Source organism: Hemiscyllium ocellatum, chromosome 37, assembly GCF_020745735.1.
Source record: "Hemiscyllium ocellatum isolate sHemOce1 chromosome 37, sHemOce1.pat.X.cur, whole genome shotgun sequence".
Lineage (NCBI taxonomy): Eukaryota > Metazoa > Chordata > Chondrichthyes > Orectolobiformes > Hemiscylliidae > Hemiscyllium > Hemiscyllium ocellatum.
In genome coordinates, this window is record NC_083437.1 from 28551123 (window position 1) to 28573023 (window position 21901).

The 21901-nt window shown below is 41.8% G+C and overlaps 1 protein-coding gene across 2 annotated transcripts; it reads left to right on the forward strand.

Moving 5' to 3' along the window:
* The first annotated feature begins 3155 nt into the window (after positions 1 to 3155).
* thap3 (THAP domain containing, apoptosis associated protein 3) lies at positions 3156 to 15445 on the forward strand. Of its 2 annotated transcripts, none has more exons than XM_060852068.1 (4): positions 3156 to 3535; positions 6952 to 7144; positions 8018 to 8098; positions 14204 to 15445. In XM_060852068.1, the coding sequence occupies exons 1-4, from the start codon at positions 3462 to 3464 to the stop codon at positions 14522 to 14524; spliced, it is 669 nt and encodes a 222-aa protein (XP_060708051.1). In that variant the 5' UTR covers positions 3156 to 3461; the 3' UTR covers positions 14525 to 15445. The 2 variants fall into 2 exon arrangements, with proteins under 2 accessions (XP_060708051.1, XP_060708053.1); XM_060852070.1 differs by having other exon boundaries at positions 3523 to 3591.
* Positions 15446 to 21901: the final 6456 nt, after the last annotated feature.

The following is a 21901-nucleotide window of genomic DNA, read 5'->3' on the forward strand; positions in this document are numbered from 1 at the left end:
GCCTGGATGCAGAATAAAGATGCACTTAGTCAGTTCTAAATCTCAGAAGAGTCACCTCTATTGTTAATGATTGAATTAATGATTGAATAATTTGAATAGTTTTTATTCAGATGAATGTTTGGATGTTGTTGGGACAACATTCAGACAGAATCTTTGCTCCTTTTACTACACAGTAAGCTATGTTGTTGGCCCCAGTGTTCAAATAATTCACATTCTTAACCTGGTTCACAGAATGCTGCACACATTAGAGATTTTTAAAAAAGACATCCATCAGAAAGGAAAAGGCCAAAGAGCAAATGCAAGGGAAATTTGTCCTATTTTATGAACTCAATACAACTGAATAGGACAAATCACAATCCTCCCCCACCCCAGAATTTTGGGCATATTTGACAGGATTTTCTTGTGATAGTGGGATATAAACAGCAGGATTGCTGCTTGTCCTTCTCTGCCTCATTGTAACGCAATGCATAAAGCAGCTTAATGGACAAGTTGTTGGCACTTTGAACAACTGGCAGTTTGCTCTTCCCAGTCACTAATCTCAATGTCGCTGTGCTTCGGGGTGTCTTGCATCACCATGTTAATGTCTGGGCTCGTGGGATTGTTTTATGAGGAGAGAATAAGGAAACTGGGTCTTCGTATACTCTAGAGTGTTGAAGAATGAGAACAATCTCATTGACACTTAAAGGACTGACAGGTGGATATGAATGGGATTTTTCCCCTTGCTGGCGAGGTCATTTAATACTGAGATAAAGAGGAAATCTCTTCATTCAGAGGGTGGTGAACCTTAGGAATTCTCGAGGGCTGTTTAGATTCAATCATTGAGCAGGATCAGATTGTAGGTTTCTGAAACCTAATCACATTAAAGGTTTTAGAGAGAGTGCAGGCAATGGCATCAACAAGATGATCAAACATGATCTAGAATGGCAGGGGAGGCTCGATAGGCTGCATGGCCTACATTGTTCCTAACATCATGAAGTTAGTGATAGGACTGATAAAGAGATTGAAAGAAAAAAATGGTTTGCTTGTTTGTTGGCTCAGTTGATAGAACTCTTACCTGAGAAAGAAGGTTGTGGATTCAAGGGCCTTTCCAGCAGATAATTGGAGTTGATACTGCAATGCAGGTGACAAGTTCCATTGTCAGAAATACTGTCTTTTAGATGAGTATTTAAATGAGGTACAATCTGTTCATTCAACACGAATATTGAAGAACAAGGGTGTTCTTCCTGATATCATAACTACTATCCATTCCCTAATGGACAATATCAAATGATTAATTTATCTTATTACAGTATGTGAAGCTTGGTTGTATAGTGATTAGTCACAAATGCAATACCTGCTTCTGCACTTGGAAAAAGTAACTTATTGGCATTTTGCAATGTCTTAAAGGGATAAAAGGTACTATTTAAGTGTAAATACTTTCAGACATAGAAAAGGATAACTGCTCCAGAGGGTAAGGCCTGGTATCTGAATAGCTGGATAAACCAATCTCGGATGTGATTCCCCACATTTGATAACACGCATTACCTGATAGCAACAGACTCAAACCCCAAACACTGTCAGCACGTCAAGAGTAGAGATGTTGAGCCACTCTTTAAAATGTCAGCTCATGAGAAAAGACCTAGGAAACGTGCAGAACTGGTTCTGTAATGGTGTCAAGTAAGGATGCAGTGTTGAAGGAGAAAGGAAGGATCATCATATCCATGGAGATATTTAATTGTGAAGTTAAATATGTTAATGTAAGATGTTGTATGGGAAGCCAGTGATAACCTGGAGTAATGGAAGTCCTAGGGAACAGATGGGCAGTATCAATGAGTTGCATATAGTGTAAGGTAGATGTGGAACTAAAGGGAGCAAAAGAGAATCCTAGAAAAGTCAAAACCACTGGGAATATTTGGTAAGACAAACAGCACTGATGAAGAGAGTATGAAAAGCTGATGTTTCAGTTGGATGTTGAAAAATGTGGTGCTGGAAAAAAACACAGCAGTCCAGGCATCATCCGAGGATCAGGAGAATCGACGTTTCGGGCATAAGCCCTTCTTCAGGAATGAATCGCCTATTGTCTGAACTGGACAAACATAGTAGCAGTTAAACTTTGAATTTATGGAATTCAATGTTAATTCCAAAAGTACACAATCAAAAGAGGTGTTGTTCCCTGAGCTTCTGTTGTGCTTCAACAGAGGAACGTAGGATGCTCAAACAGTTTTGAATGGAAGTAGGATAGAAAATTAAAATGGGAATCCTGATCACACTGTGGGATGAATAAACTTAAGCATTCAATAAATTATAACCAGAGTTATGTTTGGTCTCATTAGTGGAATATTATACACCACATGATGTGAAGAAAATAATGTCATTATCACCCATCTCTCTTTGAGGATGATATGAACTCAATACAACTGAATAGGACTATCCCCCCACCCCAGAATTTTGGGCATATTTGACAGGATTTCTTTTGTGGTAGTGGGATATAAACAGCAGGATTGCTGCTTGTCCTTCTCTGCCTCATTGTGACACAATGCATAAAGCAGCTTAATGGATAAGTTGTTGCCACTTTGAACAACTGGCAATTTACTCTTCCCAGTCATCATCTCAATGTTGTTGTGCTTCGGGGTGTCTTTGAAGTATTTTCTTTGACCTCCTGGGATGTTGGCCATTTGTTAATTGAAAAAAGACACCAGCAAGGGAAGACCAAATGGTCACAATCTGTCCAAGTTGATTTCACAGTGTTGTCTCGATTTTGGCTTGTAAAGATTAGTTCAAGAACAGCTAACAGCAATAACGTACGCTCATTTTTGGGGGGTACATAGCCCATGGAGGTGAGATGAAAAGTTATGAAGGAGTCATTGGACTTGAAATGTGCTCTTAACTCCACAGATGCTGTGAGACCTGATGAATCTCTCCAGCACTTTCTATTTTCATTTCAGCTTTAAAGTATCCAGAGAATTTTATTTATATTTGAGATAGTTGAAGTTGCAAAAGCTTCCACTTCAGGTGGGGAAATAAACTTTACTTATGAACCACTTCCCCAACAGCACTCAACTACAGCTACACATGGCACTAGCTCCACTGTCAGTGACACCATCACGCAGGCCAGAAGCCCCGCCCACTGTGCGCCCAGTGATGTCAGCGGCCAGGTTCCTCCCCTCCCCCTCCGGGGGAAAAAAAATCCCAGCAGCGATTGCGGCGTGAGGGCTCGCGCCTCTCGGAAATTTTTTTTAAAATCTAAATTTATATTATAATTAAACCTTACCCCGTAAGTTAAGCCCGCGGGACTGGGAGGAGGATCCGTCCGGGAGCGGTTTAGGTTTTTGAATTCGCCGGCCTGACATATATTTTCGGCTGGATGGATGTGTTGGCTGTGCCGCCAAGCAACGGCGCCATTTTGTTGTGAGGGGTCGCAGCGCGCCGGCTGTTGCCGCTAGGCCGCCATTATTGTGGGGGGCACAAGCTAGGACTGGGTCATGCCCAAGTCCTGTGCTGCCTATAACTGTACTAATAGGTACAGCAGCAAGAACAAGGAGCTCACATTCCACAGGTAAATCCGCTGGGACTCCAGAACATCAGTTCATAGTGGGAGTGAATAATCATGGGGTACGATGCATTTTGTTAGAAATAATTAATTGTCTGCAGATAACTAATCAGTCTCTGTACGAATATTGTCATTAACGACCAACAGCACATCAGGGACAAGTAACTCAATTGTCACTGCAAAAGAGTCGGGGATCCAAAACTTCAGAACGATCAGCACTAAGTGGAGTCATATAAATATTTAAGCAATTTATAGGTATAGATGCAGTTACAGGCATATGGAACAAGAAACTCACCTATCACAGGTAAATCAGACAGGCACCCAAAATACTGTACAATTCATCAATGTATGTATGATGCCTGCCAAATTTAGAGATAACAAGCAGGAGAGATAAAGGGGAACCAGTAAATGTAATATGTTCGGATATCTGAAAGGTGGCCTATAACACACCACACCTAAGGCTATTTATTAAGATGAGCCCATCATGTTGAGAGTGGTATGTTAGTATGCATAGAGGATTGGCGCTCTGACAACAAACAGAAAGTTGGGTAAAATGAGCATTTTTAGGATGGCAACCAGTAGAGTCTCACAGGGATTAGTGCTGGGGCACAAGTTATTTACAATATGTAGTAATGACTTGGATTAGGAAAGTGAATTACTCATGCCAGGTTTGTGGATGATTTAAAAATTGGTGGAAAGTCAAGTAGTAAGGATGACAGAGGAGGGATGTAAACCAGTGAAGTGAGTGGTGAAATCTTGTCAATTGGAATGTAATGTGGGAAAATATAAGGTAAGAAGAATAGAAGAGCTGAATATTATTTAATCATATTGTTATATTATTTTGAAGACGGTATTGCAGCTTTCTGTAGTCTGAGGGGTTTGGGGATCCTCGAGCATGAATCGCAAAAATTGACATCCATGATGAGAGAGTAACAGGAAAGGAAAATGAAGAGGGGTGGCCCCAGATGTTAATTCTGCTTTCTCTCCACAGATGCTGCCAGGGTCTTCAGCAATTTCTGTATTTGTTTCCGATTTCCAGCATCGCAGTTCTTTGTTGTATGCTAAGGCAACTGAACTGTTAGCCTTTATACAAAAGAAATGGGGCATAAAAAGTGAGGTCTTGCTAAAACTGTAAGATAGTAGTCAGACCATACCTGGAATACTTGAATAGTTCTGGTTCCCTTATCTAAGGAAAGATACACTGACACTAGAGGCAGTCCAGAGAACTTTCACAGGTACATTCCAGGTATGAAGAAGTAATAACTCTGGAAGCCCAACTGAAAATGGAACAGCATATATTGCTGAACACCAAAATAGAGCCACTATTCGTGGCATACATAAACTAGTCCCAGCCAGGAATAGAGTTCAGCAAATCATTCCCTAGGTCTTTTTTTCGTCCCTGGATCAGTTTTACATAGCCTGTTCAATGATGTTATTGCATAATTTGGAGCAAGTGGAACTTGAACCCAGACTTCCTAGTTCAGAGGTAGGGACATTACCATTGCACAACAAGAGCCCTCCTGGGCCTGTTTTTTTTTCCCTGAATTATATGCGAACAGCTTTCCCACCATCAAATCACTATGTCTTTCTCTGTTTTAACCATTAACTGTCACCAGTAAATCACCTATGTAGCCAATTAGAAATTTACCTGTAAAGCCCATAATGGGCAATATATTGGGTCTATTTTATATATTTTCTTAATCAACCTGCTTAGGGGTGTTATCACACACTTGTAGAGAAGGTAGGACTGCTGGTTCAGGGGTACGGACACTGACGTTACACTTTTAGAGCTCCCTTGTGGGTGGTCTTTGTTTTCCTAATTACCCTGTTAGGAGATATTGCTTCACTTGAATCCAGGTCTCCTGGCTGAGACATAGGGAGACTACCACTGAACCACAAGAGAACCAGAGTCTTAGAGGGTTCAGGTGATGAGTTCTGGCTGGGCTACCCGTTGCCTTTTACTATGGGAATTCATACTTTATGAGCTCCACTGGAAGATTAGTTAGTGATTCCCTATGGGCTACACCCTCTGAGTCAGAGGATTACCCTTGCACCTGTGACAATGAGGCCTCTTATGCCACTTTGCCCTCAGCCCCATTCCTATTGCTGTCCGTGACTGATCGGGGGGGTGTATAATTAGGAGACGAATGTTTCTTCTGTGCACATGAAAGAGCCACTACAGGGTTCCTCAGTGGTGTGACTGTTGAAACAATTACCTCTGTGGAATGTTCCTGCTGAAGGTGGTGGCCATGTTTTTTTTTATATGATGTCTTGGTTTTGATCATGTATGCTACCTATGTTTTTATTTCTAATAAGATAACTCCTGGGATCCTTGGAGAGACATCCCCAAGGTTCCTCAGCTCACCATATCTCCCCCAATACTTTTTGAGACCTCGGAAAACCTTTGATTTTGTTGTGCTCCTTGGAATTGGAACCGATGAACTTTAGGACTTCCCAGTGCTTGTCACCAATCTAGCCTTAGTGTCTTGTAGACGTAAAGGCAAGATGCCCCATTGGAATTTCCCAAAGGTTTTCTCTCTGCTGCGACACCTGTGTCTACCTCCATGTCTAGGTGGTGGAAGTCTACCCAGAGTTTTATTTTCTTGAACCTCTTTTCCACTGTATTTACCTGGAGGTTTATATTAATTGGGGCCACTTTGGGAGCACTTATGCAATTTAGCTGTTATCAGTTCTTCAAGCTCATGCTGACTCATGTGCATGCATCAAAAGGGGATTGGAAGCAGGTTCTGTTGTAAGGTTGAAAATAAAGTTCAGTATACTTTTAGATAAGGGCAAACTTACTAGGATCGGGAGTAGGGTGGAACTAATTGATAACAGGTGGAACAAATGGCCTTTTTTTTTCTGCTGCATGATTCATTATATCAATGGACGCAATTAACTTTAGAACCAGCACAGATTGAGTAACTCATTTGTCAGAGGTAGTTGATAGTTTTGATCCTAACAACGTGCAGGCATTTCTGTACAAATAATTAATTAATTGTTTACTATCGTGTCAGAGGCAATAGCCCACTTTTTGCAGGTCGGCTTGAATTGTAGAACGTTTAAGTTGAGGGTGAGCAGCTGAGAGTTGGTAGCAAGTCATCTGAATAATTTCCTCAAAATTATAAACTTAATAGCTTATATTGTGGCTGTATAGTAGTCTGTTAATTTGGACAACTGCAACTCGTGACTTTGAAGTAGCAATATGTCAGCGTCTTTTATACAAGTGTGAAATGCAGGCGGGTAGTGGATAAATGTGGGTTGATAGTAGTGGGGACAGAAGGAGAATCTTATGCATAATTAAGGGTACAAATGGTGACAGGGTGAAAATGATAACCCAGAATCCAGTTTGTGGCTGGAAGAAGGTGAATCTTGCTGGTTAATATTGTATTGTTTCTTTCTTTGTCTTCACTGTCACTTAGGTTTCCCTTCAGCAAGCCAGACTTATTAGTGCAGTGGATGAACAATGTTGGAAGAGCAGAGTTCAAGCCTAACCAACATACTGTCATTTGCTCTGAGCATTTCAAACCAGAGTGTTTCAACACATGGGGCAACCGAAAAAATCTGAAGCACAATGCTGTACCCACAGTCTTTAGCTACTCAGAGATTATGAAGGTACAGTATGAGTGTTGTTCTGCCCTCTCATACAGCCCCAATTTCAGTTCTTCACTGTTGGTGTCCTGCTGCCGAGACCTATTCTCAAAATCTGTCTAGCTCTCTCCTCCCTTTTTAGATGCTCCTTGAAGCCTACTTCATAAAATGTCCAAATATCTCCTTACGTAACTCAGTCTGAAATTTTGATAATTTTCCCACAAAGCATCTTGGGATGCTTTAGACCATCAAAGCCATTGTTATTTCAACAACAACTTGGTTGGGATTGAATGGTTCAGAGGAGTAAACACAGCCTTTTTGCCTCTGGGTCCAGATTTGCAAATTAAAACGATAGGGTGAAACCTTCCACTGGCCACAAGGGTCCTGAGGGAAATGATGTTCGGCTTGTTAACCCAGTACCCAGAGGCCCATTATGAGACTTTGAGATGGCTGGCTGTTGTGCCGAAGTGCTCCATTGAGCTTGGGATTTAGTGAGAGCTGCACTATAATTTCTGTGTAGCCACCGGTGCTGAATCTTGGATCTGGTAATTTAAGTGAGAGATTTTTCCACTCAAACACCGCTGCTTGTTGTGGAATGTTTCCATCTTTCTTGGTCATCACGCCTAATTGCTCTCGGTGACCCTGGTAGGTGTATTGCTTCAGGATAGACATTGACTTGATTGAATTGTGATGCTGATATAGTTGAACAGCCTACCTAAGCTCACTGTTTAAGTGAAGAATGTGCATTTTTGCAAAGTACCAGAAGATGGCTGCCCCTGGAATCCATATCTGAGCCAATCAATTCTTTTTGAGATTTTGAAAGATGTCTTTTGTCTGATTTGCCTTTTCATTTTTTAAGGTCGTATTCCAATGTTTGATTTTGTTTTCTTATTTCAGCAAAGACATCGAGCAAGGAAAAAGTTGAAAACAGCCGCAGATGTGTCAAAGCCAGAAATAATTGAGGACAGGGTTGAGACGGTGCGTATATGATTTAGTTAGAGCAATTCAACCCAGAGTGTTTTAACACTTGGAATAAAACGATCGTCAGGTTTGATAGGTGGGTTTGCAATGGTAACATTATCACACCTTATCCAAAAGTCATGGGGCTAAGTCCCACACTAAAGACTTTATAATCTTGGATGAGATTCCGGAGAGCTCTGCGGGCATGCCATATTGTCAAAGGGGCCGCCTGTTAGATGAGGTGCCTTCTCAGATGAATCTAAAAACTTTCATGGTATTATTTTGAACGTGATCATGGGAATTCTGTCCAGTGTCCTGGCTAATATTTATTCCTCAAATGGGATTATTAAAATAAATCATCTGGTTATTATTGCATGCTATTTGTGAGAGCTTGCTGTAGACAATTTTCGCTGCACTTCACTACACTGCACTTAAATATTACTTTGACTGTAAAGCACTTTGTGAATTCCAATGGACATGAAAAGCACTACAGAAATGTGAGTGTTCCTCTTCTTGTTTTAACTCATGGATGCCATCCCTTGTGATTCTTCACAAAGTGAACTTGTTATCCCACCTGTGTCTTTTAAGGAAGATTCCAAGCAAAGACTACATAGAGTCATAGAGATGTACAGCATGGAAACAGACCCTTCGGTCCAACCCGTCCAGGCCGACCAGATATCCCAACCCAATCTAGTCCCACCTGCCAGCATCCTGCTCCTATCCCCCAAACCCTTCCTATTCATATACCCATCCAAATGCCTCTTAAATGTTGCAATTGTACCAGCCTCCACCACATCCTCTGGCAGCTCGTTCCATACACTTACTACCCTCTGCATGAAAAAGTTGCCACTTAGGTCACTTTTATATCTTTCCCCTCTCACCCTAAACCTATGCCCTCTAGTTCTGGACTCCCCGATCCCAGGGAAAAGACTTTGCCTATTTATCCTATCCATGCTCCTCATAATTTTGTAAACCTCTATAAGGTAACCCCTTAGCCTCCGAAACTCCAGGGAAAACAGCCACAGCCTGTTCAGCCTCTTTCTCTATAGCTCAAATCCTCCAATCCTGGCAACATCCTTGTAAATCTTTTCTGAACCCTTTCAAGTTTCACAACATCTTTCCGATAGCAAGGAGACCAGAATTGCATGCAATATCCCAATAATGGCCTAACCAATGTCCTGTACAGACGCAACATGATCTCCCAACTCCTGTACTCAATACTCTGACCAATAAAGGAAAGCATATCAAACGCCTTCTTCACATGTGGAAGTGAGGCAGAAACTGAGAGTTTGGATAATTATTCCTTGTTCTTCTGTTGGGCATTGCTGGAGACAGAAACCCAAACAGCTTAGTTCACTTCATACTCTGAATTCTTACCCGTTGGTTTAACTCTTTGAATGGTGGGCTACTTGTAGCTGTCACCTCATTGATGGATAAATTTTGTAATGTCATGGTTAGAGAGGGTGTGTTCATGAGAGCACTGTTTTCCCACTATGTCCAGTGACTGTTATAACAGGATCACACATTATTGCAGTATTCTATCCTTTGTAATGCCCTTTTCCCACAATTACTTAGAATTCCATCATATTTATTGCATAAAACCGTACATTTGGTCCAACTGCTCCATGCCAGTATTTATGCTACACGTGAATCTCCCCTAATCCTTTTTTATCTCATCAAATCAACATATGCTTATATTATTTTTTTTCTTGGCTAAATTCATTCCTGCTGTCTTGGTTTTAGCAGGCCATATAATATTTACCCTCAGCAGTCCACAGAGTAGTATCACTGAGTTAAAGTGTGACTTCTGTCAAATTTTTTTATTGCAAAAATATCCCTTAAATTGTCGATAAGAACATAAGTTCTCAAGCCATTCTGTACAATCTTTGTCAAGAGTTAATAAAGACATAAACACAAGTCCAAAGATGTGCAAGTTAGGTGGATTAGCCATGCTAAATTGCCCATAGTGTCCAGGGATGTGTAGGTTAGCTGGATTAGCCATGATTATTGCAGGGTTATGGGGACAGGGTAGGGGGCTAGATCTGGATGGGATGCTCATCAGGGCATCAGTGCAGACTGCCTCTTTCCGTGCTGTGAGGAATTCTGTCAAAGACACTTGAAGTTCTCCATCTTACAGAGCTACCATACAGTTGTAATATCATAAAGACATTTGTAACTCATACAGGAAAAATACTTACATAAGTTTGGAGGCAACAGGGGTTCTGAGAACTGAAAATGCAGCATACGTCAGAAAGATGGTGGTTCCCCTCACGAATTCCTACTCAAAGATCATGAGTTGGAGATGCTGGTTTTGGACAAGGGTGTACAAAGTTAAAAATCACACAACATCAGGTTATAGTCCAACAGGTTTATTTGGAAGTACTAGCTTTCGGAGCGCCGCTCCTATCACCGCCTGATGAAGGAGCAGCGCTCCGAAAGTTAGTGCTTCCAATTAAACCTGTTGGACTATAACCTGGTGTTGTGTGATTTTTTAACTTTGTATGCCCAAAGGTCATCATCCTAACTTCATTTTCAACAGGAAGAGGCACACTTTTTCTTTCATGTGTCATGGCTAGATTCAAATAGATGACACAAAAATTGGTGATGTTGTGAATAGCAAGTAGGATGTTCTCAGGCTACTGTCTGGCATTAACCAGCTAGTAAATTGGGAAGAATAATGGCAGATGGAATTTAATCCTGATTAAATTTGAGATAAGTACTGAGAGGTCAAATAAGGGAAGGATATACACAAATTGAGGGTAGGGGATTACTGCGGAACACAGGGACCTTGATGTACAATTCCGTAGGTGTCAGCACAGGTAGATAGGTCGTCTTCACTACCCTATGAGATGCTTGCCTTATTAGCTGGGGTGTAGGATTTGGGAGGAAGGAAACCTTGTTACAACTTCACTATATACATTTAGGCCACAGATGGAATATTGTGTGCAATTCCGGGCACCACACTATCGAATTACATGATTGCACTGGGAAAGGTGCAAAGTAGATACATCAGGGTGTGGTCTGGGATGGAAAGTCTCAGCTATGAGGAAAGACTGGATAGACTGGTTTTGTTTTCCCTGGGGCAGAGGAGGTTGAGGGTTTGGGGGAGGGGGGATCTGACTGCGGTTAACAAAATTATGAGAGGCATAGATTAGATTGTGAGAATCTGCTGTCCATGGCAGACGTGGCATAATTTTAAGATGAGGAGTAAGTGGTTTAGAGGAGATTGGAGGAAAGTTATTTTCACCCAGACCGTGGTAGATGTATGGAACGTGTTGTCTGAGGGGATAGTGTAGGCAAGTACTCTTGCAGCATTAAATAAGATTCTGAATCAGTACTTAAAATCCTAGGGAATAGTAGGCTGTGGACCAAGTGCAGGGAAATGGGATTAATGTAGTTTGGTGTTTTTTGGTCACGATTGACATGATGTACCAAAGGACCTGTTTCTTAACTGTTTGATTTTCAGAGGGTCCAAGGACAAAAAAAAACTCATGTTTCTAGTTGAATGCTGCCCTGCAACTTTCCTTAAAGCATTGCAAAGCATAGAATGTATCTCTTACATTGCTTAAAGGGGACTTGAAGGCCTTAAATATCTGAAAGGTAATTAAACATTATTGGAAAATTATGGATGTTGGAAATCTGAAACCAGAAAAGAAAATGCTCTTGCAGCATCTGTGGAGAGAGTCAAAGATGTCAGCCTGTGCTGTTTCCTCACAAAGTGTTATCATGTTACTTATGTTTGCTATTATATCTAAGTGTAATTTAATGAGGTGCAAACTATGGGTGATCACAATGGTTTTTCCCAAAACAAAGCTTTTAATATGCTCCAAGTAGCAACTTTGAAAATGTTGTGAATATGTTTGGTTAATGCTTAGTGCTTTCAATCCACCGTAGGCGGCACGGTGGCACAGTGGTTAGCACTGCTGCCTCACAGCGCCTGAGACCTGGGTTCAATTCCTGACTCAGGTGACTGACTGTGTGGAGTTTGCATGTTCTCCCCGTGTCTGCGTGGGTTTCCTCCGGGTGCTCCAGTTTCCTCCCACAGTCCAAAGATGTGCGGGTTAGGTGAATTGGCCATGATAAATTGCCTGTAGTGTTAGGTAAGGGGTAAATGTAGGGGTATGGGTGGGTTGCGCTTCGGCGGGTCGGTGTGGACTTGTTGGGCCGAAGGGCCTATTTCCACACTGTAAGTAATCTAATCTAATAAGTGGCTTTAAGTGTGTATAAAATGATGGAGATTGTAGTGACTAATTACAAGTAACAAACCTTATCTTTGTGGAGTAATTACATCAATTGCCAAAATGGCCATCAACACGTGTTGCAGTCAGGGCCAATGTCATCACCGTACAGCCGCCTTCTCTAGGATGTGCTTGTCTATGTGGATCTCTTGACAATCTGTTTCTTTAAAAAAACTGCCATATCCAATGGCACAGACATGTCAGTATGTTTCTCCAAGATGTTTGGACATCTATGGTTTCTAAGCTTTACTTGCAAAGTTCTAAATTTTCTATTGAAATGCCAAGTAACACTCATTCCAACTAATGACCATTTCCAACATGAGAGAATCTAACCATCACTCTTTAACATTTAATGCTATCACTGAATCTCCCACTGTCAACAACATGGGGTTACCATTGCACAGAACGTAAAATGGACTAGTCATATACATTTGTTTACAACAGTGGATCAGAGGTTAGGAATTCTGCAGTGAGTAACTCGCCTGAATCCCCAAAGCCTGTCCAACATCTTCAGAGCTCAAGTCAGGAGTGTGTTGGAACACGGCCCATTCAAGAAACTTGATTTCATTCAGGACAGAGCTGCCTACTGATAGGCACCACATCCTCAAATATTCACTCCCATCTACCACTGACACTCAGTATCAGCAATATGTACCATTCTCAAGATGCACGGCAGAAGTTCACTAAAACTCCTTAGCTAGCAGCTTCCAAACCCACAATCGCTATCATCTAGAAGGGCATTGATACTTGGGAATACCACCACCCGCAAGTTCCACTCTAAGCCACTCACTTTTCTGACTTGGAAATAAATCGCCATTGCTTCAGTGTTGCTATGTCAAAATTCTGGAACTCCCCAAAGATACATTGGGGAGCAGCTTTCCACCATTTTCACAAGAGTAGTCAGGGCAGGGCAATAAATGTTGGCACAGCCACTGATACCTGCTTTCCATAAGTGAATTTAAAAACAAGTTTTTAATGAGTGCTGAGCAGGTGATCTTGATTCTGTCTTGCTCTCAACTGGAAAATGGAATTAGAATAATTAGGTGCATATTTTTGATTGACACAGACTTGGTGGGCTGAAGGGCCTTTTCCTGTGCTGTAAATGTCTATGATTTTGTGCCATCTTTGTTCCAGGAAACTGCTATTTCACTGGTCTGCATGCTGTCACTGCACCACCTAGTGGTGGCATTCTCAATAAATGCAGCCCTATCTGTGACCCTTAGAGTTCCATGGTCTCTATTCCGCTCAGGATAAGGTCTCCTTATCTGGCGAAGGAGGGTCGGCAATAAAAGTTTACCAGAGTGGCTCCTGGATTGGCAGGGCTGACATATGAAGAGAGATTAGATTAGTTAGGACTATATACACTGGAGTTTAGAAGTTTGAGGGAGGGGGATTCTCATAGAAACCTGTAAAATGCTAACTTGTCTAACCAGTAAACACAGGAAGGATATTCCTGATGGCCAGGGAGTCCAGAACCAAGGGTCTTCATCTAAAAATATGGGAGAGGCCATTTAGGACAGAGATGAGAAATTTCTTCACCTAGAGAGTGGCGAACCTTTTGAAAGTTTTTAAGAAGGTAGAAATAGCTCATTGGACTAAAAGGATTAAATGGTATGTGGAGAAAGTATAAACAGGATACTGAACTGGATGATTAACCATGATCATGTTGAATGGCAGAGCAATTTCAAAGGCTGAATGGCTACTCCTTCTATGTTCTGTGTTTCTGAGAACAAAGCCTCCTGGATTAAGGATGCAATGTTGATACCACCTGAATCATAAGGGGGAAGGGTCATAAAAGATTATGGAGGGACATGAGGTCATATGCGTCTGATTCAATTGTTAGATTTATTCTGTGAACTCATTCTCATTTTTTGTGTTCTTTCAGGTGCCCATGGCCACAACAAGTAGAAAGCAGGAGAAGCTGCTGCAGGCAGTACCAACTAAAGTTGCTGTCTCCGACAGCAGTGCTGACCACACTTATGCTGCCACCAACCTGGGCATGATGAAGAAGAGGCTGTTTACTGCCCTGGAGAAGAATGAGAAGCTAAGGAAACGGCTGAAAGTGAAGCAGGAGGAGATGAGGAGAATGATGAAGAAGTGGCAGGCGGTCAAGGACGAACTAGAGGATCTGAGAGCCAAGAGTCTGTTGACAGCCAGTGGACTGAACCTTGCAGGCATAGCCCAACTACAACGCTGTATGAATTAAATCGCTGATTATTTGGAGGACAATAAGGAGACAACCTGCAGACTCTCTGCATAGTCCATAAGGCAAAACTGACTGTTTCAACATTTGATGCAAACAAACTGCAGCTAATTGAGTTTGAACAGTTTAAAGAAGGAAGTACACACAGTCGCCATTGATATAAAATTGATGACAGGGATGTAAATCAAACAGGTCACACTACACCTTGTCTCTCCTCCCTCTGGTTGTGATCTGCTGTTCTATCCTCTTGATCCCTGGAAGGTTCTCAGCATCTGAGTTGAAAGGAATTCTAGCCATTGACTGTCACAGTCCATCATAGGTCAGGGAGAGTACCATGATGGTAGACAGCTTGGACTTCACTTTGTGTCATAGGAAGCCTTGATATTCAATTGCTGCTGTGCTGGTGTACCTGAAGTCCGGTTTACCTTCTTATGTGTGAGATGCCTTGATACTCAAACAATGAATTCCTTTACTAACCTTCTGTAATCATCTCCTAGTTTAAGACATGCTTAACTCTTGTCTTGTTAATGTATTGCAGCAAATCCCTCAGATGCCAATCTTGAGCAGTGAGGCTATCTGTACTTTGTACATCAATTCAGGTTACAGATCCCAGGCAGTTTAGATGGGCCTGTGCTTTTATAATTATTGCCTCCCATACTGCTGCTGGTATCAGTCATGGTGGAACACTGTTTAGATGCTTTTAGCGGCTTTCGAACTAAACCACGTGAAGAATATGTTATCTGTGTAAATGCTGCTGATGGGTCAGTGGACTACACACTGGTCCTTCTGTCTCTAAGAGCCCAGAATACGAGGATGAAATAACCCTCTGCCTGCAAGTTGTTAAGATTGCTGTACCCTACAGTCAGCCCACCTTGCTCAGGGGTCTGCAGCATAAAACTATTCCTAATAAAGCCCTAGCTCATACTGAACTAGTACATTTACTTTGAGAGGTCGAAGCATGGCAGTTGTGTGAAACATATCACCCTGGCACATCAAAGGTATCTACCAGGAGCTTAACTCTGCACTTACCCAGTGCATCAGCAGTTTGACTCTGCATATAACCTGCCACATACCTAACCTGGCAATATTTCGTACCCACCCTGACTCTGGATGCAAAAAATGAAAAACTGTGTTTGATTTCCTGATACCCCAAGCATCCCTTGCACCAATTTCAAAAAGTGACACCTAAAAATAAGAATTAACAAGGAAAACAGTTAAACTGAAATGAACAAATGCAGTATCTGCCATGACCTGAGTGAAAACAGGTTGTGGGTTTGATTCTTACCTGGCCTGAGCTTGGGGTGGCCTCATTATCTGTGAGGGGTGCAACTATCGACCACTATCCTGCTTCTCCTGCTTGAAAATGGATGACTGTCAGTATCAGCATGATTTTGCAGTGTGCTGGTATTTGCAGTTCGGGCAGAGGAATCACACTTACCTTGAGCTGGCACCTTCAAGAAATGTAGGGAAAAGAATGGAAAACAAAATAAAACTGAACAAATACCACAAGAACTTTTGAGGCTGTTATGGTTAATCTTCTGGCATAGCTGAATTACATCCTTCTTGTTTCTGCCTGAAGTTAGGGATCTCTTCCTAGTGAATATTTTTATTGACTCATTCACGAGATGTGGGCATTGCTGGCTTAGCCAGCATTTATTATCCCTGTGAGTTGGAAGAAAGAGGTGTGCTGAGGGTCAGTAGGCGTTCCACATTCCACCCCAACACCACTGCCAAACTCAACAGGTCAATTTTGAGGGTAGCCCAGGCACCAGAAGCAGTTGGGTGGGTGAATACGATCATGGGTTTGTTGACAAGTATTTATGTAATTCTCTTTTAAGTGTTAATACTGAATCAGATTCCAGTTAAAAATCACACAACACCAGGTTATAGTCCAACAGGTTTAATTGGAAGCACACTAGCTTTCGGAGCGACGCTCCTTCATCAGGTGATTGTGGAGGGCTCAATCGTAACACAGAATTTATAGCAAAAATTTGCAGTGTGATGTAACTGAAATTATACATTGAAAAATTGATTGTTAAGTCTTTCATCTGTTAGAATACAGTGATAGTTTCACTTCTTTCATGTGTAAATCACAAAACCCTTCTTTTTAAAGTTGCATTCTCAGGTTAGCTGCTAACAATGGTGATAGCTAGACAATATGTTGAAGGTGTTAGCCCCCTGTGTTCTCTGTCTATGACCTGATGTTTAGATTGATTCTAATCTAATAAGTGAGATAACAGTGTTTTACATAAATTCCTGCAGTTTTTGAGCTCAGAGTTCTACATGAATATATGCAGTTTTTGAGCAGAGTGCAATGTAACTCTGCAATATAAATTCACCCCACAAAATATATGTGTGCATGTGGGTCTTTGTCTGTCTGGGGTGGGGGTTGTGAGTGTGAGAAAGTGTGTGTGTGTGTGTGTGTTGTAGTGGGTGCAGTGTGTCTTAAGTCTGTGAGGGGGTGCATGTGTGAGTGTGGGACTGTGTGTATAAGGGTATGTGTGGGTGTCTGTGTGCGGGTCTGTATGTACGTGTGTGTGTGTAGTGCAATGGTGATCACCTGTAATGTGACATGAACCCAAGGTTTCAGTTATATCACACTGTAAATTTTTGCTATAAATTCTGTGTTACGATCGAGCCCTCCACTATCACCTGATGAAGGAGCATCGTTCCGAAAGCTAGTGTGCTTCCAATTAAACCTGTTGGACTATAACCTGGTGTTGTGTGATTTTTAACTGTGTACACCCCAGTCCAACACCGGCATCTCCAAATCACAAATCAGTTTCCATCACCCTTTCAGGCCACGTACCTGTATTCCAGTTCACAAAAATGCCCCTCTTCTTTTCCCCAGTGAAAACTGTATCTCCTTATTTACACAATGGAAACGCTTCATAATTTTTGGCCGTTAGCAAATATCTGCTCAACCTTTCTGCTTTGAGAAGAAAAATCCCAGCTTCCTCAGTCTCTCCATGTAATTGAAGACTTCCCATCCAAGTAAATCTCTCATATCCTTTCCTAATGTACAGTCCAGTGCTGTACAGATAAAATGCAGCACCATTATAATCTCTGACATATCCACAGCTCACTATATACAAATTAGAAGCAAGATTAGGCCACTCACCCCCTTGAGCCTACTCCACAGTCAATTGTGACCTCTCTCTATTTCCCTGCTGACCTTTCAACTCCTTTATTAGTCAAGAATGTATCTCTGTCTTAAAAATATTAATTGACCCCACCTCTACTGCTGTCCTCTCTCTACATTCGATTTGCGTTTGTATTCACTTGCTGCACCTGCTGAATTATGTTTTGTGATTAATGGACCAGGGCACACATTACCAGTTCAGAATTCTGCAGTCTGCTCTGTTTAATGTGCTGCTTTCCTTCTTGCCAAAGGAAATCAGTCATCCACCATTATTCTTGGATGTAACAACAGTTAAATGCAAAAAAAAAAGATGTTTTGTTTGGGGAATGATCCCTTTCCAGAAAACCTGTGTGGTTGATGTTTGCAGAGAGCTGTGTTAAGTTGAGCAATGAATTCACTCCATGGGATATGAAGGCCAAATCAGCAACTACAATAGGAATCAAACCCACTCCTGCTGACAGCTACCAAAAGCTTTGCAAGGAGGTGGGGATTAATTGGATAACTCTTTCAAAGAGCTCCCACAGGCATGTTGGCTGAATGGTCTGCCCTGTTTGCTTCAATAAATTATTCACTGGCAGACTTGTGATTAAATCTTCAATCACTGCAGTCAACCTGTATCTAGTCTTTGTGAATAATTCAATTCCAAATGAAGTTAGTCATTTTTTGTGTTGACAGAGTGAGCCAGTATAAATATGAATCAGTGAAAGTTTTGAGGACTTGGTTAATTTTGGCTATTCTCCACGCGAGGGAACTGCTATCCTGTTGCAACATCAAGTGAACAGCAGATGGTGCTCAATCATTTTCTTTAAAGTAGGCTATCATTTCATGGTAGTCATGATTTAGAGATGCCGGTGTTGGACTGGGGTGTACAAAATTAAAACTCACACAACACCAGGTTATAGTCCAACAGGTTTAATTGAAAGCACACTAACTTTCGGAGTGCCGCTCAGGTGGTTGTATCCAAAAGCTAGTGCTTCCCGTTAAACCTGTTGGACTATAACCTGGTGTTGTGTTATTTTTAACATCATTTCATGGAACATAAACTTTTCAGAAGCGGGATCAGTTTCTCGTTATCTATTTAGTCAATATCCCCTCATGATTTTGAATATTTAGGCCTAGGACACTACTTAGGAACTCATGCATCATTTGCCAAGGCCTGAGATGATTGATGTTCAACAACCATGATTCCTTTGGATTAGAGGTGTTGGAAAAGCACAGCAGTTCAGGCAGCATCGAGGAGCACTAAAATTGACGTTTCGGGCAAAAGCCCTTCATCAGGACCTCCTTCATGCAAAGAATGACTTCAACCAGTGGAGATTATTGTTACTGCTGTGCAAACTTCAGGCTTGTGCACAGCTTCCAGAATCTGAAATCAGACCGGGTCTGCACACAGATCAGTGTGGGCTGTACATCTCCAAGGAAATGCTGGTGAAGAGTTTCATCTTCACTGATTCTCAGCAAACTGGATTTTACGAGGGTTCCTTGTTGACACACTTTGTCAAATGCTGCTTTGCTCCCCAGGGCAATCACCTTCACCACTGAAGCTACTTTTGGTGAAGATTAAGTCACAGAATCTCAATAGTTACAGCACAAAATGAGGCCATTAGGCCCATCGTACCTGCACCAGTTCTGTAACGTGCCTTTGCTCCATATCATTTGCATATCATTTTTACCTAAATAACTACCCAATGCCCTGATGAATCCTCAGTTGAATTTGCCTCCACCACACTTATATTCCATACTCTGAAAAAGTTTTTTTCTCACATCACATTTGCTTTGCACAACATTTCAAATTGAAGCCCTCTCATTCTTTCTTCTATGAGGGTAAAGAACTTCTCCCTTATCTGCTCTATCCAGCCCGCTCATGATTTTGAAAACCTCTCAAATCTCAAGTCAGCCACCTTCTCTGCCAGGGAGAACAGTCCCAACTTCTTTAATTATAGCTGAAGTTGCTCATCCCTGGAGACATTCTTATAAGTTGCTTCTATGTTCTCTCTGATACCTTCACATTTTTCCTATAATGTCACACCCACAACTGTACGCAATAGTCCAACTGAGTTCTAACAAGTGTCTTATACAAGTTCAGCATCATCTAGAAAATTTGGCATGATGGCAAATACCCTTGCCACCTTTTATAGGTGCGCCATCGAGAGCATTCTGTCTGGATGTGTCACTACCTGGTATGGTAACTGTAACATTCAAGATCGGAGACGGTTACAGAGAGTGGTGAACTCGGCCCGGGCAATCACAAAGGCCAACCTCCCATCTATGAATCCATCTACCAGGCCCGCTGTCAAGGAAAGGCCGCCAGCATTCTCAAAGATTCTCAAAGCAGTTACTAGCGGTGTTCCACAAGGATCTGTTTTGGGACCATTGCTGTTTGTCATTTTTATAAATGACTTGGAGGAGGGGCTTGAAGGCTGGGTGAGCAAGTTTGCGGATGATACGAAAGTCGGTGGAGTGGTGGACAGCAAAGAAGGATGTGGCAGGTTACAGCGGGATATAGATAAGTTGCAGAGCTGGGCAGAAAGGTGGCAAATGGAGTTCAATGTAGCTAAGTGTGAAGTCATTCGCTTTGGTAGGAGTAACAAGAAGATGGATTACTGGGCTAATGGTAGGCTACTTGGTAGTGTGGATGAGCAGAGGGATCTTGGTGTCCATGTACACAGATCTCTGAAAGTTGCCACCCAGGTAAATAGTGCAGTGAAGAAGGCATATGGTGTACTGGGCTTTATTGGTAGAGGAATTGAGTTCCGGAGTCCTGAGGTCATGTTGCAGTTGTATAAGACTCTGGTGCGGCCTCATCTGGAGTATTGTGTGCAGGTTTGGTCGCCGTACTATAGGAAGGATGTGGAGGCACTGGAACGGGTGCAGAGGAGGTTTACCAGGATGTTGCCTGGCATGGTAGGAAGATCGTATGAGGTAAGGCTGAGGCACTTGGGACTGTTCTCATTGGAGAAAAGAAGGTTTAGGGGAGATTTGATAGAGGTGTACAAGATGATTAGGGGTTTAGATAGGGTTGACAGTGAGAACCTTTTTCTGCGTATGGAGTCAGCTGTTACTAAGGGACACAGCTTTAAATTAAGGGGTGGTAGGTATAGGACAGATGTTAGGGGTAGATTCTTTACTCAGCATGTTGTGAGTTCATGGAATGCCCTGGCAGTATCAGTGGTGGACTCTCCCTCTTTATGATCATTCAAGCGGGCATTGGATAAGCATATGGAGGTTATTGGGCTAGTGTAGGTTAGGTAGGCTTCGGTCGGCGCAACATCGCAGGCCAAAGGGCCTGTACTGCGCTGTATTTTTCTATGTTCTATGTTCTATCCCATCCTGGCAATGTTTTTCTACAACCTCTACCATCAGGGAGAAGGTACAGAAGCCTGAACACATGCACTAGGCGGTTTCGGAATAGTTTCTACCTGACTGTTGTTAGAATACCAAATGGACTCAAATAACTTAATATTTGCCCGTAAGTGTTTTTGTTTTTGCCACTGTTTACCTATTATTTACTTATCTATGCTACTTAACTCTGTGATCTGCCTGGATTGCTCACAAGACAAAGCTTTTCACTGTGCCTCAGTACTCGTGACAATAAATTCAATTCAATTCAATCCTTGCTTTAGTACTCTTAAAAATTAGGTCTGGAGTTCAGAGTCCCTGGCAAAACTCAAACTGAACAGGTTTTTGTCACTAAGTGCATCTTGATAGTGTTGTCTGAGTCTCAATAACAGAATTTCACAGCTTCCAAAACCAGCCCACGTACTGGTTAGACTTACAAGGTGCACAGTCTGAGTTTGAATGGACACATGCTTTAATCCTTGGCTTCTTTAGTCGGGTACGCTGCTCATTCAAGGTGCTCAACATCATGAGGGGATTGTGTAGAATTAATAATGAAGAACTGCTCCTGTTGAAGGAAGGTTCAGTAGCCAGCAGTTTACAGATTTGAGATGTTTAGCAAAATAATTAAAGGCATAACGAGAACAAAAACTTTAGTTACTCAGGGAAGGAGAGTTTGGATTTTAATGAAATACAAATACATGGGAATAAGGTAGATTTCACTCAATGAAGAGACTCTGAAATTGGTATTTAAAAATTGAAAGAAATTGAAAACATTTTTCTTGATGATGAGAATCCAATTTTTAATTCTTTATGTATTTTACTACCTCCCCCCTTCACACTCCGCCCCCCTGCCCATTACTCTCACACCAGGCAGGGGAAATTCCACCCTGTATTATGAC

Excerpts from the sequence above, each read along its gene's own strand:
- thap3 (XM_060852068.1), top strand. The coding sequence starts at position 3,462 with ATGCCCAAGTCCTGTGCTGCCTATAACTGTACTAATAGGTACAGCAGC. Across the intron at positions 3,536-6,951 it reads AAGGAGCTCACATTCCACAG|GTTTCCCTTCAGCAAGCCAG; the intron begins GTAAATCCGCTG and ends ACTGTCACTTAG. Across the intron at positions 8,099-14,203 it reads TTGAGGACAGGGTTGAGACG|GTGCCCATGGCCACAACAAG; the intron begins GTGCGTATATGA and ends GTGTTCTTTCAG.